General features: G+C 35.4%; 1 protein-coding gene across 3 annotated transcripts in view; it reads right to left on the reverse strand.

Moving 5' to 3' along the window:
• Positions 1 to 17,066, reverse strand: part of LOC123880073 (anion exchange protein 3) — a 63,078-nt gene extending 46,012 nt beyond the window's left edge. For 2 of the 3 annotated variants that reach the window (XM_045927968.1, XM_045927967.1), the window contains exons 1-2: positions 17,038 to 17,066; positions 5,524 to 5,775 (exon numbers count right to left, since the gene is read on the reverse strand). In XM_045927968.1, the coding sequence (XP_045783924.1) occupies positions 5,524 to 5,571 (48 nt within the window). In that variant the 5' untranslated portion in view covers positions 5,572 to 5,775; positions 17,038 to 17,066. The remainder of the gene's footprint in view (positions 1 to 5,523; positions 5,776 to 17,037) is intronic. The other variant, XM_045927971.1, reaches the window with a different exon arrangement.
• Positions 17,067 to 17,979: the final 913 nt, after the last annotated feature.

Genomic DNA, 17,979 nt, shown 5'->3' on the forward strand with positions numbered 1-17,979 from the left:
GGGCATAACGGCTCGTACATTTTAATCAAGCTTTGTTATTTTGTTATAAAGTATATAGTCATTAGTCATAAATCAAAAAATAACAATCTTTATCAGATTCTAGCAAGTTTTAAGAAAAACAATAAACAAATGTCCATCAACTTTGCGATGCTCATTTTGCGTTTTAGTTTTTGCCCCAAAGTATCAATTTCTATCTATAAAATAAGATATCCACTTATTCATATGTTTAAATAAGATTAGAAAATTAATCATACCTGATTAAAATAAAACAACCAAGGAAGGTATCACATCACAATATAATGCTGTGAAAGATGTCATTGTGTAGATCGAACTGTTGTGGTGAAGGATATATAAATAGGCAGAGCTTATGTATTGTTACCTATTAACATGTTTAAGAGCTGATTTTTTAATCATCAAATAACTTTTATATGAGGAATTTTGAGGTTTTGACATTTTTTCTATGGGAAATCCGTCAAAACGTCAGATTTATTTCTCAGATAAAAGTTATTCGACGACTTGGACGAATTTCGACGATTGAAAAATCCGCCCTTAGCTGTTGTAAATGGCAAAACAGGTGACTGTAGCGCCAAAACACAATATAGGTAGGTATCTACTATTTGCAATACTGAAACTAGTGAATGGACGAATTGAATTGCATTAAATGGCATATTTTCAATAACTTGTCGTTCTATTTAATGTAAAAAAAATTGTTTCACTTATATACAATTACTTGAAAGGGGCTTATGGAAACCTGTTCACAAAATATGAATTAGATGACAACTCCCTTTTTACGTAGTCATTACAAAAAAATGTTCTCTGTTGAAAAAGGTCGTTATCTAAGCAATTGTAATTCATATCAAGCAGTAACAGGGACATTTGAATTCGACAGCAAAATTCCAATGACCTGCAAAATCTCAAAACTATTTGTTGTTTCAATCGATTCGTCAATATTCAAGTCATGCGAATTTTATTAAGGCCTCTAAAGGATCTGAGCAAAATCAGTAATCAGTGTGGGCACCTAGTACGAGAACTTTTACCTTTAACACCTTTGAAGGTGCACAAGGTATGTCCTCCAAAAGCGTCATTTATTTATTTATAGTTTTTTTTTAAAGAAAATAGTGCAAACCTCCCAGGAGTCAGACTTTTGGTGTTAATAATAATACTTAATTGTTCAAATATTAATTATTACTATGAATAAAATAAAATAGATAACAAATTATAGTAATATTTTGGTAGTACATATTTATAAAATAAAGTATTATTTTTATTTTAAAAAATAAGTATTCTAGATTTAGTTACTTAATAATCCTAGCTACAAGTATAAACTATAAATAAATTAATTATAATCGGAGCTGAGTGTTATGTCGAAGTGCAGATTTTGGGGCCACATTTACCATATTTCATCTTTGGAATCATAAAAAGTGTCAATTTTGTTGGCGGTGTGTGATACTATTTTGGCGCACAATATTATAATCCCCCTGAGCAGGTCCTGTACACTTACTGCATATTATGTAGTTAAATTAAATACAATATCATAAAAGTCCCCATAGCGTAAGTACATACCTACATCGCAAATTGTATTATTATATTAAATGGATAATCGCAATATTCTTTATGTCATTTATTTCTGATGACTATACTACTCAGTTTCGAATTACAATTTTTCTAAGGTTTTCTTTTTCGTATCAAAATGTAATAATTTTAGAATATCATGATATTTTGGAATTCCTGTTTCTTTTTTAACGTCTTGTAAATCAGTTAATGTGGAAATGACTGTAACTAACTGACTAAACTGGAGATGGGCTGGTTACTTGGACGTTTACCCTATCAATCATGTTGTTGCAAAATAGTGTATCAAATCGGCCAAATGCAAATTTAACCCTAGCGCACGTGATTTCATAACTTAAAATGTAAATTAATCGGTAAGTAAACATACATATTACATACTTATACTTTTTTTATATATTCAGCGATTATATTATAAAAAAATGGTTATGCTTAGCATTCAAGAGGTATATCTTTGTAAATACATTTATATAACATTATAAAATATAAGCTGTTTAACTTTAAAACTTATAGTAGTATACTATGTTATAACTGACCAAATGATGAACTTTTTCTTTGGCGCTTTCACAATTGATAGTATACTATTATAATAACATTTAGATAAATCTAATGTTTTGTTGCGGATTGTGTAAAAGTGAATGTAGTATCACAGGCGTGCTAAATGAACATGAATACATGAACATTAAACTTATCATACTTTGTTATTATTATCAATAATTTTTTATTATTAAATTTAAATTAAACGAGATGATCTGCAACTGTTTTGCTCGGGTAGAATGACTTCATTTTATTATTAATAAATTATTAAATTATTATTAATAAATTCATTCATTTTAGGGTTCCGTACGTCACTCGTAATGTAAAATTGAAACTTTATCGAATCACTTTGTTTTCCGTATATTTATTTATACGAGCATCAAGGCCCCTTTTTCTCAAAAATGGCTTAAAATTTACACTGTATTTAATAATACTAAGGTCAAGGATTATTTATATCTGTACAATTTTCAATCTTCTAGTTTAACTCAATAATAAGTTCTTTATACAAAAAAGTCGCGTCAACAAAACCTTTATGATACCTCTCTATATGTAATTCAACGCGATTTACAAAGGGAAGCCTTGTGACAAAATTAAAAAGCATTATTTTCAGATCACGAATGGAAACATTATACGACAAACTGATAAGAGAGTTCATTTATATAAACTTTAATTTTTTTAAAGCACTCAGTGAGCGCAGCGAGCAAAAGTCCGCGCAATCGTATATAATGTTGCAGGTTCCAACTCAAGAAAACCCTACTTTGTTGTTTTAAATTAGGCAAATGTTGCTTAAAATGAAATTGTTTAATATTTTTTGTACTTAAGTGTTGATAATTTGTAGCGCTAGCTAGATTATTTTACTACTACCTAACCAGACTGAACTACTACACAAGAATGACGTCATGTCAACCTACAACTCGAACCGCTGAGTCTAGAAAATTTATACTTTATAACACTAGATTCTCTATTCTCTCTCTAGATTCTCTATAACATAATATATCCCCTCTAGGAAAGATTCCTACGAAATGTTTCACGCGAATGAACTTGCGGGAAAAATCTAATACTCTCCTATGATAAATACCTAACACCAAACTATACAAGGAGGCCAGCTCTAAGTTTAGGTAATAGGTAGGTAGGTACATTTGTAGCACTACCTATATGTTTATATGCAATAATCAAGTATTTTAATAGCCTTGCCTCATATTGAGTCGTTGGCCTTTCTTAAATTAATACCTTAATTTATTTCAAGTGCTAGAAGTAGTTCGAACATTGAATACGTAGATGTATGTCGTGTCAAGTAAGTGCATTGCATAGAGGCAATAAGGCAAATCTTCTCAGTATTGAGCTCTCATAGACGCTGAGGGTAAACACCGAGAGGGTTTTAGTTGGTAGAAATCCTATATAACCCGATGTCTTTTCCAGGAAGTTGGGTGTTTTTAGAGGATTTCTCCGCCGTAAAAAAGGTATCCGTATAGACAAGGTAGGTAAATAGGTGCGCTGTATTAAATTTAAATAATATTTTATTATGTTGGCTTTTATTTTGGATACAAATAGGTATTTCGCAATGCTTTTTGAAAGGCTTAAATATTTATGATGAAATTTTATATTTATCTTTCTATCTATTGCTTCTTTGTTTGTCCAGTATCCGACAGCGACGAAACTTTGTACAATTATTGTTGGTGCTTGCGGTAATTTTTCTGACGTAGAAAATTTAAAAGCACAATAAATGGCGCGCGAGTCGCATTGCAACGCATGCCGGGCATTAGCTAGTAATATATAAAAAATATATAAGCATGAGTATTTAGAGATATTGACTGCAGTAGATAGGCAAGTCGAGATGACAATCGGGATGGGGGCGCCCCGAGTCATATCCAGGTTGCCATCTTGACCTGTCGCGTACAATAGATACCTACTTACGTATCTACAAATGGATAGATTTTTTTTTAAGAATATTAGCCATACTAATCATGATTAATAAAAATAATTTCCCCTCGAATTAAGCGTAAGCTTGTGCCAGGAGTGAGTACACAATATAACAACGGGTGGGGTTTGAACCGCCGACCTTTCGGAATTCAGTCCGCTCCTCAACCATTGAGCTATCGAGGCTATTTATAATAACATACTTAATCAAACTAAAATAATTGGTTGAAATTGGAACGATATTTTTTGGTACATAATTTTTCCTTGTTATTATTAGAAATAAGTTTTGTAACATATGTACCTAGGTATTTACCACATTATGTATTATGTACCCAATGACATGCACAAGGTTCGAAGCCAGGGTAGGCATTAGTGTAATTATTTAGATATGTATGCAATAGCTGGTCCATCATGGAAAATGAGCATTGAGCTATTTCAGAGTAAGCAGTGTTTATATGTCTCTATAACAAACACCGTATCAGGTAGACCGTATAATATATTATAGTTGGCTACTTTATCACAAATAAAAAGTTAAATGTACCTATGGTGCCTTCGCGACAGGTAGAGATGGCAATCGTGGTGGGGACGCCCCGCACACCCACACAGCCTCCGCGCTAACCCGGTGTAAGATAGCACGGGTAATGCGCGGGCATCCACTCGCCTTATACTCCGATTGCCATCTCGACCTGTCAAGTACTATACGTAAAAATTGACACTGAAGTCAATTTTTCCGCCTAAAGCATAATTATTCTGTACCTGCTTTGTTATGTCGGAAAGTAAGTACCTATACCTAGTGCGTGAATTCAGAGAAAGGACTCGCCGAATTTGCTCTCATATGTGTCAACTGTCACGGTTTAAAGTCGATTTAACAAAGTGTAGCTTTATCTATTATTTACAAATACAAATACAAAAATATTTATTTCGGTAAAAAACAAGTTTACATATAACATAGAAATTGGGATATATTTGTATCATATGTGTTCATATCCTTTTCATCCGATTGCAATGACTTGTACAGTTGTTTTTGGGATTTGTGCGAGGGTTTTTGAAATAGTACCTACTATCGATTTCCAACAAATGCGCGCGAGTTTTTCATACAAATATGTATTTCAACGCATACCGATCACTAAAGATTTAGGACTAAAAGAATTAACTAACTAACATATTAACAAATTATACAGCTCTAACCAGTAGATGTAATTTTTCACTGACTCTATACTTTGCCGCATAAAAAGTAGACCATATCACTTTTCAGTTCTTTAACTAGTATATCCATTATCCATGCAAAAAATTCTGTCGATACGTTTCTCTATCGTGGAGTGATTGAAAGACAAACCAATAAACAAACAAACAGACACACTTTTTCATTTATAATGGGGGTAGTAATTTTTAGTAATTTAATCCGAGAGAAGTCAGAGCGGATCAGCTAGTTAACTATACCGACACATGAATAGCACTCAATACATAAAAGGAATTCGCTTAAAATGGGAAAAAGTGACTGACCTGTGGGGTAAAGCCGAGGAAGGATAACTTCCTTTTGCCGCTACTCATGTTTACGCTCGGAAGTATACTGGACGCAAGAGTCACGACACACGTGTGGACAGCCTGTCAGTGGCGAGCCGACTAATGGACCGCAATCTGAGCGAGGTTGTGCGTCAACGCAGCACGCCACATCGCCGCCGGCGCCGGCTTATGCGACGATGGTGGAACTGACCAGTTGACTCCGTATATCTCGCTCGGGGACCTTGCACTCACCTACAACAAGACAAACCACGTTGACTCTTGAAAACGAGGTAACGAGCGAGACTCAAATTCGAGTAGCTAATTATATAATCCATACTACTATTACGAAATATATAATCCATACTAAAGTTGCGGTGATAGTCTAGTTCACGGAACAGAAAGTGGTCTAGTTATTTAACATCGGAGGTATGTGAGTTTTAAACGATTAAGTATCATTTGCTTTAACTGTGAAGGAAAACATGTGAGGAAACCTATGTGCCTAAGAGTTCTCCAAAATGTTCTAAAAGGTGTGCCAAGTCTGCCAATCTACACTGGGCCAGCGTGGCAGACAATGGCCTAAGCCCAAGATTCTAATACAAGTCTAGAGCCAATTCTAATACAAGTTCTGCTCAGTAGTGACCCGGCGCGGCGATGGGTTGATGATGATGATGAGATAATAATAGAATCCATACTAATATTACAAATATGCGAAAACGTCTGTCTGTCTGTCTATCTATCTGTCTGCTACTTTACACGGCCCATTCGTGTGTAATCGATTTTGGCTAAATTCGATACAGAGATAGCTTTGCATCCCAGGGACAATGGCTTGTTTTGATCCCGGAAATTGTAAGGTTCCCACCGGATTTTCAGAACACCTAAATCCACGCGAATCAAGTTATGGGCATCACCTAATAATAATAATAAAAAAGTTCTTCATTGAAGACAAAATAACTCAGTATTAGAAGTTCCCTAACTTTCGTGAACTGCTGTAGAGCCGAGAGATAGCGCCTTTTTGATAACAACTTGAATTTAAATACGACTTTATTTACTGATTTGGTCACAGAATATAATAGTCTCACTTTGAAACGATGGAAATTGACAGAATGAATAGAATAACATGTGGAGAAAACAATGATCATGAGGAGTATCAGGTTCAGAGTGGCTACGTAAGTGCCTATTAGTATAATTTGAATACAGTTAATAGAGTAATGATAAGCGACTTTATTGTATTAGCATCTCCTAACCTTACCGGTCCAGTAATATAAACCCACGTGGTTTAAGCTGGAGCCGACGATTGTAAATTTGTTCATAAATACGGGTATATCAAGCTTTTTATTTATATTTTATTATTCTTTTTGTGTATTACTTTAAAGATTTTAGTTAATTAATATTTTACTTTTAAGCTGTGTTTTTTTAGTATGCGATTTTATCCCGTCAGGAGTCTAGTATATAATTATTAGTATAGTGGTAGAGTCACCACGTGGCACGTCATATCCTGCCATTTAGCTTGTCAGAATGTAGGATATATTCTGAAAAGCTTGAGCTAGATCTTGACTATCTACAAATTGGTATTAAGGTTAAATTATAGTGCCCACATCCCAATGCCATTATCAGACTTTGATTATCATGTGAATTGAAAAGTTATTTTGCGCCTAGAGATAAAAACATGAGTCCAAATATGACTGTTCTACCATATTTGATTCAGGATTTCTATACAGTAGGTATTCGGTAAGATTTATCCTGCAAAATAACGTGTGATGTTTAATGCATGCCGTGTGAACGGGGTTTTACTGTTCGCCGTCGAGTCCTTATATCGCCTCCCACTTTCATTATCTCCATTATTATACTAGCTCGATGGTACCATATGATCATATTGTCATCAATTACTGACCTACAATAAATTAGAAGTGGGTGAAAAGTAATATGTTACATTCTTTTACATTGTTACGAACAAGAGGCGAAGCTAATATAAAGCGTGTACCTAATAAAAACCGGCCAAGTGCGAGTCAGACTCGCACACTGAGGGTTCCGTGCTCGGGTATTTTTTTTTCAACATTTTGCACGATAAATCAAAAACTATTATAGATAAAAAATAAAAATAAATAAAAATCTGTTTTAGAATGTACAGGTAACGCCCTTTCATATGATACCCCACTTGGTATAGTTAGTTGTCTCTTTGAAAATTGAAACATATTTAATATTTTTTTTAAATGATGTGACCACAAATTCGCGGTTTTCAGATTTATTCCTGTACTTGTGCTATAAGACCTAACTACCTGCCAAATTTCATGATTCTAGGTCAACGGGAAGTACCCCATAGGTTTCTTGACAGACACGACGGACAAACAGACAGACAGACAGACAAAAAGTGATCCTATAAGGGTTCCGTTTTTCCTTTTGAGGTACGGAACCCTAAAACACTTTAAACTATCAAACTCGGATGTCTATTAGACAATATATTATTTCATGATAAAAAAAGATACGCAGACGTGATATGCTTTGTTACAATGATAGAGCGTTCAATTCAATAGGACTGTCCTTATCTATCCAACAGGCCCTCTCGAATTTTGACAAATGTTAAGATACTTATCTTAATTTTTCATTTTCGATAATATTCGCTATGTGATAAACAATCACGTAACACCATGTACCTGTTTCACTAAAATATGATTATTATTTTGAAGAAGTAAATGATTTGCTTATTATTCTATACTTAACGAGGAAACCTTGTCTGCGTTCTCACGTGGTGGTAAGTGATGTGGACACTGGACGGTCATATTGTAAGCAGCCTAATCTGAATGGGGTGTACTCTTTTTCTAAAACATTCCCATCCCATCACTATTTATCCATCATATCCCATTACTATTTCCGATCGGATTCTATGTACCATGGTATCGCAAAAATCGCTTGGTGGCTTATTTTGAACTTGCATCTGTGTAAATCTGAACACAGATCGCAGCAAGAATGGCTAAAGTCCAAATATGCAAACGAACAAATTTTTCAGCAAGTACTAAAAAGCTAATAAATTCATATAAAAAGCTAATATAATTCAGCTAATACTAATACTATAATTCAGCTAATAAACAAGTGTAAATTAAAAATTTATAACACCCCCGACAAGTGAAGGTTACAGTTATAACTAGAAAAGAGCTGATAACTTTCAAACGGCTGAACCGATTTTCTTGGATTATAGCTAAGAACACTCTCGATCAAGCCACCTTTCAAACAAAAAAAACTAAATTAAAATCGGTTCATTCGTTTAGGCGCTACGATGTCACAGACAGATACACAGATACACACGTCAAACTTATAACACCCCTCTTTTTGGGTCGGGGGTTAAAAAAGATTCCGACGAATTGAGAACCTCCTCCTTTTTGAAGTCGGTTAATGAACTTGAAAAAGTAGGTACATAATTTTGTTTGGTACATAATTAGGTACGAGTATTTTGCCTAGTATCGTGACAACATCTATGGCTATTGAACAAAGCCGTTTTTATTGTACCATGTTTTACAAAGGAAAAAACACGACTTATGATTAATAAAAAACTATGTTGTAAGCGCATGTTGTAAGTAGGTATTTTACGTCTCCGAAGTCTAAACACATTCATACATTTCATTTAAGGTAGGTATTATGTATGCTTAGGTACCAAACTACCAATATTATGGGTTTATAAACCACACAGTATTCATCAAAGGCCCTAAAGTACTTGCATTAGCGTTATTATTTCCTCTGAGTTGACAGTTGACACCAGACATATCACATAACCGTCTAGCTGATGGTACCTACCGGAGAAATGAGATCTCTGCAACGTGCATAGTTACAAAAATGTATATATTCCGTACAAAATGAGAACTCATTCGACATTACCTCTACGTGATATTGACGGCAAGTTTTATGGGCTTAAAAAACTTTGTAAATTAATCATCGTAATTGTTTGTATTTGAATTAAATAAAAGGGCTTAAAGAACTAATTCTAATATACTACGTACACATTTCCGATATTACTGACTAAAAACCGGCCAAGTGCGAGTCAGACTCGCGCATTGAGGGTTCCGTACTCGGATATTTTTTCCGACATTTTGCACGATAAATCAAAAACTATTATACATAAAAATAAATAAAAATCTGCTTTAAAATATATAGGTAAAATTCTTTCATATGATACCCCACTTGGTACAATGCAATTTACTTTTTTCTTCTGTGATGTAACCACAAATTCACGGTTTTCGGATTTATTCCTTTACTTGTGCTATAAGAGCTCTACCTGACTTTCATAATTCTAGGTAAATACCCTAGTATTGGAAGTATAGGGTTTCAAGACAGATACGACAGACGGATAGATGAACGGACGGACGGATGGACGGACGGACAGACGGATTGACGGACGGACGGGCTGACAGACAGACAGACAGACGGACGGATGGACGGATAAGGGTTCTTTGAGGTACGGTACGGAACCCTAAAAATTGAAATTGGTATTGAACCTCAAAGAACAGTCTCAACTTCCTATATAAAAATTAAATTAAAAATTTAAAAAACCCCCGACACATAAACCTCTAAAAAGTAAAAAAATAATAGGTAAGTATGTATGGGCCCTTTAAGAATAGTATAAATAGTAAAGTTTTTATCCAAGCGTTCGTTGCGTCGAGAGACCGCTACCTATCATAAACTATGAAAGTCATCTGTTGTAGAAAGAATAGTCTTTAGCGGTCCCCCGACGCAACGAACGCTTGGATAAAAAAAAACTTTACTATTTATACTATTCTTAAAGGGCCCATACATACTTACCTATTATTTTTTTACTTTTTAGAGGTTTATGTGTCGGGGGTTTTTTAAATTTTTAATTTAATTTTTATTTCACGCTTTTTAAACTTTTATGCATAAATTACCGTTTATTTGTGCCATTCTAAAACCCAATTTCTATAATAATATAAACCCAATAAGGCAGCTAATATCTCTTCAAAAGTAACATCAATGTTATGTTAATACGTTATAATACGTTAAAAATATTTTTGACCGAACATCACTAAATCAAGAAATATCTGAATGACTCACATAGTTTAACACGACCTTTTGGTCGTCGTCGAAATATCTGTTTCTAACATGTCGTTGCTTTAAAAATGTACCCATTTTACGTAGTCGTATAATAGTTCGCTTTTTTTTAAGATATACGATTAAATTGAAATCGACTTTCACCCGATGAAATAAGGAATAAAGTGGCTTGTATGTCATTTTGTTTGTTATTGCATGTCAAATTTTTATTTGACATAACTTTCAAAAACCGGTCAAGTGCGAGTCTGCCTCACACATGAAGAGTTCCGTACAAGTTTTTTTTTTATGTAATGACAATTCAGTTGTCGGATTTTTCTCTTTACTTGGGCCACAGGAATAGAGTGCTTGGGCTATAAGATATTGCTACCTGCCTTTCATGATTCTAGGTAAACGGGAAGTATCCAATTTATAAGTTTTGATTCTCTTGAAAGATGCGACAGACGGACACACAGACAGACGACGAAGTGATGAAGGAAAACACCGTCAGGAAACCTGCATGCTTGAGAGTTGGCCATAATACTCCCTCAAAGGTGCGTGAGGTCTGCCAATACGTGCTTGGCCAGTGTGGTAGCTTCTCATTCTGAGAGGAGACTTGTGCTCAGTAGTGAGCCGGCGATGGGTTGATCCTGATGATGATGAATTTTAAACGTATTTTGTCAAACTAAATAAGCTGAGTTCAAGCAGATAAAATATAAAGAAGGTGCGCCTAATGCATCATCCTGCGCGATAAAGCGACTACAAAGCGGGAACCTCAGCCGCGCGGAGGGTCATCGCCTTCTACGATATTTAATGGTGCCATGCACACCTCTACAGATACCTACTGAACCCTAAAAATAGTTTGACTATGGTTTGGGTTTGGGTTGATTGTTCGTGGCCTTTGGTTGACTGTTGTATATTATAATTGAATTGATGTTTTCTCGTTTAACTGTGATTATAATATTTTATAAATTAGAATCTCCGCGCCTACGATCCAAAGTATCGGAGTTTTCCAAAACATTATTTTCAAATAAATAATTATGTATCTAGGCAACGTCCATCTTATTGACATTTGTCAATTGACATAATATTAATATGAACCTCTGTTACAATAGTGAAAGATCCCAGGGCCACCAGCCGTCACGTATTTTCTGACGAACGAAATGTGGACGATTGAGTAGTGTTAGTATGTACTAAGAACGCATGCCTACAGACCTGCTAGCTTGCTTAAACGGCCAATTTTCAGGTATCAGGTAATCAAAGTACATAAAAACATTACTTAACTCACGTAAATTCTCCAATTTTTTTTTAATTTTTAGCCGATTTTTTTAATATTAATAATTAATTGACATAAGTAAACTATAAGACAGTGAGAGAGAAGTCAATATATCCTAATACATGTCTCACTCAGTCTCATGCGCGTAGATAATGCCCTCGCGCTCAAACTCACAGAGGCATTAAAATTGAATTTAGGGGATGATTGGCCCTCTGGATCGGTCTGTCTTCTTGTAAAAGGTTTTAAAATAGTTGTCTGGTGGACATTTATAAAAATGGAGCATCAGAATTTACGTGCAGTTAAGTAATTACTTATTTTGGGAGCTTTAAAGCGTCTGCAAAGCAATACGGCCGACGCGGGAAGTGTCTGGGAGTATTGGCGACTTATTTTTAAGGATATTGCCTAAAATATACGTAAAAATCAGCTTGGAGAATTTACGTGAGGTAAGTTATGTTTTTATGTACCTTGAGTATCAGATACCTGAAAATTGGCCGTCTAAGCAAGCTAGCAGGTAGGCTAGGCATGCCTTCTTAGTACTTACTAACACTACTCAATCGTACATATTTCCTTTGTCAGAAAATACGTAACCTCTGGGGGCCCTGGGATAAAAGTAATAAGAAAACCAGAAAAGAGCTGATAACTTCCAAACGGCTGAACCAATTTTTTTGGATTATAGCTAAGAACACTCTCGATCAAGCCACCTTTCAAACAAAAAAAACTAAATTAAAATCGGTTCATTCGTTTAGGCGCTACGAGGCCACAGACAGATACACAGATACACAGATACACAGATACACAGATACACAGATACACACGTCAAACTTATAACACCCCTCTTTTTGGGTCGGGGGTTAAAAATGTATTAAAATAAACTGTTAACCTAAATGAAATCGGAAATTAGTGGTCATGCAAAAGTAAATGCAGGGACCTTCCCACAGTACTGTACCGAATCGTTATCGCTGAGTGTTACGCTGATTACGCCGGAACATAGTCATATTATGTATTGTATAAAAAATGTTTTAATTACGACTGGTTCATGCATCCTTTCCATTAAAGTTTTCAACTCAGTAAACAGCCTAACTTATGTAATAAAGTACTATTTCCCTAGGTACTTATGAAACACGGTCGCAATTACTATACTCTTGTAAGGTTACTAATATATTTAATAGGTTAACTCAATGACTTTCTAAGCATGGACACATCGTGGCATACAACACAAGAGCCCAAACATGGCACACGTTTCTAAATTCACCCTATGTAGCTTCAACTGCTCACATTCTATACCTAACTATATAACTGCTATACATTCCCGCTAACATTCAAGTCCTGTAAACTAACCTCACTGATTAAGCCGCAATGTAAATCGATTATTGCACTCGAAGCTGAATAAGGTGATTTTAGAAGCAAACTTGAACAAAAAATGGAATGGAGTAGTGTAGCACTATTAATTTTTGTTATTTCTTTGAGAGATTTTTCGTTTTTGTAAATATGAAATTATTATACTATATCTATACTATATACTATTCTGCTCGTGCTGATTCACTGACTGACTGACTGACTGACTGACTCATTTGATCACCTCTTCTGTAAAATATTGTATGTTTTTTTTTACCGATGGTTTCGTATAGAGGACAAAAAATGATTCGGAGGAAAAATATGGATAGAGCTGATGATTGAGGATTTCGGTCAGGAGCACGGCCAGGGTATTGAAGATAGGTGGGGGGTGCTCGAACAAATGTCACTCAGAACTTCATCCAATTGACAGGGAGCTGAAAGGGGGATAAAACCAAAATGGCGGATTCAAGATGGGCCTTGAATCAAGATGGCCAAAGGCCTCCCACCAGCCAACCTAAACCAATTAAGAAAATCTCAATCGGCCCAGCCGGGAATCGAACCCGGGACCCTCGTCATACAAATCCACCGCGTTACCACTGCGCACTGGAGGTCGTCAAAAGATTTATCTATACATATAATAAAATTGTAGAAAAGTGGTGTCTGTTTTTTTTATCGATGCCGAACCCGAAATTGTAATTAATTTTTTTTTGTCTGTTTGTCTGTGTGTTTGTGCACGCTAATATCAGAAACGGCTTATTCGATTTAGATACGGTTGTCACTAATATATTGTAGTAAGCTTCACTTAACATTTAGTGTTTATTTCATGTCAATCGGTTCATAAATAAAAAAGTTATGTCAATTTAAAGAATCACGGCGAACATTTTTAACGTACAGATACACGCCTCGCGCCTGAGCGTCCGTGGCTATATAAAGCGCGCTGAGAGCTATTCCACGCGAACGAAGTCGCGGGCACAGCTAGTAATAAAATAAATGTGATACAATAATGGCCAATAGATTTTACATTGAACAAAAAAAAGCTACTCCACAGTTTTGTTTTTCCGACATTCGTGACGCGCCCTTCCATCTGTCTCTTTCCGATGTGCGTGAGAGAAAGGAATGGGAACATTGTAAATAATTTTAGATATTTCTGGTATTTTCAATGGTTTTACTAAATATTTTACACTTTTTCGCATGTTATCTTACGTAAATAAAATTAACTTACCGGTGGTAAGTCACACCATCTCTTTTCTGCGTCGTTAACGTATTATTTTGGCACTTTTTGATCGCGCATTTAGGCGTCTTGACAGCTTTGCAGTCAACATGCGACTAATGAAGAAAGTGTGCTTACACCGAGTATAAGCACACTTACTTGGTCCCTTGTTATGCGCGCCAGTGCGATGTCCTTGCTTAGAAAGTCATTGGGTTAACTATTTAGTAACTTTTTTTTTTTAGTAAATTAAGCATATTTATTATACATGACTACTTCATAAAGCTCTTACACGACACAGACTCAACGCCAACTCCACTCCACTCGACTCAATATCTCGACTCAACTCGACGCGTACCTATACGCTTGCATCAAAATTTACCTATTACTATATATATTAAAAGTAGTATTGTTATTTAGAGGTTTTTTTAAAAATGCAAATTTAAATTTTGTAATAAATATTGGTAGTATTATTTGATATTATACAGGCTGTTTGGTAATTAGTATATCTTCTAAAATTTTTCTAAAAATATGTATATTAATAAAAAAATATCAAAATCAGTTTCTGATGAAATCGCGAACAAATTGATACCTCACATGATAGTAAATATATAAATATATGCTATGCAATCAGCAAATTTACTTCTGGCTTGGCGTTTTACATAAAATATTAGTTTTAGAACGGACAACGGATGGATGAACGGAGATGGACTTATCAGATTTTGTTTTTGGCTATATTCGACGTATTATACTGTTACTTACGATGATTTATGAAATAAAATAACCTATTCTCAGTTTGGACTTTGGACACCCCGCTGAATTCTACTGAACTAGAAAAGGGAAATACGCGCCCGCTCATGCAACCCGTATCTACTTACCTGTGTACATACGAATTGTTCATATTTCAAACTTTCTGTATATTATTATTTGAGTATTAAAAACATGATAAGAATATGTACCTTTTCATGAGGTCAAAAAGGTTCGGCGCCGATGCTCGAGTACCTAACAATACCACTGACAGGTGCATTTTTATAGGTCATTTAATATAATAAAACCAACAGATCGAATAAAATAAGAATTCACCAGACTTTGCATTATTCTCAATAATACATATTTAGGTAAATATAACAAACGCGACTACTACTTTGAGTAAATAAAGACATACTGCAATTGCTCTACAATAATATTCAATGATTGTGCGTGTTATTAAAGTGAGTGTTATTATGGGGAATCAATAGGTAGGTATATGGTGTGTACGGATAAATGGCTAAAAATGTATTGTATGCACAGATGCAGGCTGCAGAACCAAATTAAAGTCATTGATGAGCCACGAATTATCAACGCCTAGTGCCTCAGTTGTGTGTCCAGCCTAAGAACAATAATACATTCCTTCCTAAATCCTGGTAATCCCACGGGATTTTTAAAGGATCATCCGTTTAAATGGGTTTTTTACGAATTTCGGTACAGAAATACCCTGCATCCTGGGGACGGGTTATTACGAATAGGCTACTTTTGTCCTGGAAAATCAAAAGTTTCCACGGGATTTTTAAAAACCTAAATCCACGCGGGCGAAGCTGCGTGCATCAGCTAGTAATAAATAAATGCTTGACTTGCAGTGATGTAAAAAAATCTAAATTTTTTTTATGTATGACAACAACTTAGCTATTTTCTTAGGGTGGTTGCATAGTCACGCTTATTGCCAGTGCGGGTGGCAAGCGCGGCTCGTAATCGCGCTGATGACCCGTGCAAATCTATGAAACGAGTATAGTATCGCGCAGTTTGCCGGCTTGGACATTCGTGATGGACGAATCACGCGCGGTTTACTATCAGCGTGGGCCGTCAGCGCGGGCCGTCAGCGCGGGCCGTCAGCACTGGTCAATTTCACTATGAAACGATATTATAAAAACTATCAGGCTCGTGTCCCGCACTCTTATCGCCGGCACTGGCAGTAAGCGTGACAATGCAACCACACGTGTCTAGGAGTGGTAGAGTCAGAGAATTAGTGTCAATGACATCTACCACCGGTTTGGAAAACAAATTCTATTAAGCTGGCAAGAAATCTAGCAGTACAAGCAACAAAAGAACAGTATTTACAGCCCCGAATTATTATTATAGACTAGTTCCTGCCCGCGACTTCATCCGCGCTACAAATTGTATAATTTATAGCATATTTAAGTAGCACTCCCGAATAATGTAGCTATTTATCTGTGAAATGGTTTTCCAAATTGGATGAGTAGTTTCGGAGATTACGAGTACATCCTAACTTACAAACTTTACCTTTTCATAATATTATTAGTATAGATGTTTTGCCTGATGAGAGGCTTCAGCCGTGGCTAGTTACCACCCTTCCAACGCTGCTTAAACCACTGTTAAATGGTGATAGTAAAATGAATAGCCGGCTGAGTTTCTGCGGGGCTCCTTCTCAGACCAGGATGCGTTTGGAACCCTTTGGTTTCTACACGGTATAGTACCGGAACGCTAAGTCACTTGGCGACACAGTTTTGCCGGTCCATCTATCCATTCACACATCTATCAATTGGTGAAAACCGAATGAAAATCCCTTTAGTATTCTCACGTGTATAGGCAGACGGCAGAGGGACTTGGTTTTATAATAGTTAGGAACTTAGCTCACTTAGCTGCGATTCTAAAAATAATTGCCATGACTCACCAGTTGCTGATCATCATCATTAGTCTTAGCCACAAAACCAAAAACATAGGTACTGTATAACAAAGGTAATATAATCATAAATTTATTTCTCCATTTACGTTGTATAATTTTTTGCTTCACAATGAATAAGAACACGTATAGCTTGGATGAATTGAACACGCATAGGTATATAGATAATCGACATAATATATAAATAAGTATACTACATGATGACTACATAATAATATTATATAGTCATCATCATCACAATATTATTGTGATCCCTAAACAGAAACGCAAGGTGCAAGCTTCTTGCGTTAAGTCCTACTAGTAACTCCTTGGAGTAAAAAATACTCATAAAATACTTCTGTAAAACTTGAAACTTGAACTCGTGATATTACGAGTAGGTTATTGCAAGAATTGTAATAGCAATAGTAATAGGTTTTTATATTTAGGTTATAATTCAGTAATTTTTTACTTAGAGAGCTTGTTAGAGATCAAGGAACATGTCACGGTGAACTGTGACAGCTTAGTCCTACTGACGTTGTATGAAATAACACTTGTCACGCTCATATATAAAACAAAGTTAGGAGAATATAATATAGGTAAATACTTTTTAACAATTAATTAACAAAGGTATATGGATTCGCTGTGGCATGGATTAATGGGATTAATAAACCTACCCTCTGCTGAAGATTAAATTTACTCAAGTGCGGCTTTTTCGGGTTTCCCATGGATATTTTGATTTAATATAATAATACTAGCTGATCCACCCTGGCTACACTCGAGTAGAATTTTGAAGATCGGCAAGCAAGTGGATTTTCTAAAATACGTAGGTATTTCTTTATGTTTAACTGAAACCCGAAATACTTAACTTTCATTATTTATGTAAATATGTTTACGGCCGCGGATACATCTATAAGTTTTACTCATGTAAGTAGCTTACATGATTAACTTACGATT

The sequence above is a fragment of the Maniola jurtina genome, chromosome Z, assembly GCF_905333055.1.
Source record: "Maniola jurtina chromosome Z, ilManJurt1.1, whole genome shotgun sequence".
Lineage (NCBI taxonomy): Eukaryota > Metazoa > Arthropoda > Insecta > Lepidoptera > Nymphalidae > Maniola > Maniola jurtina.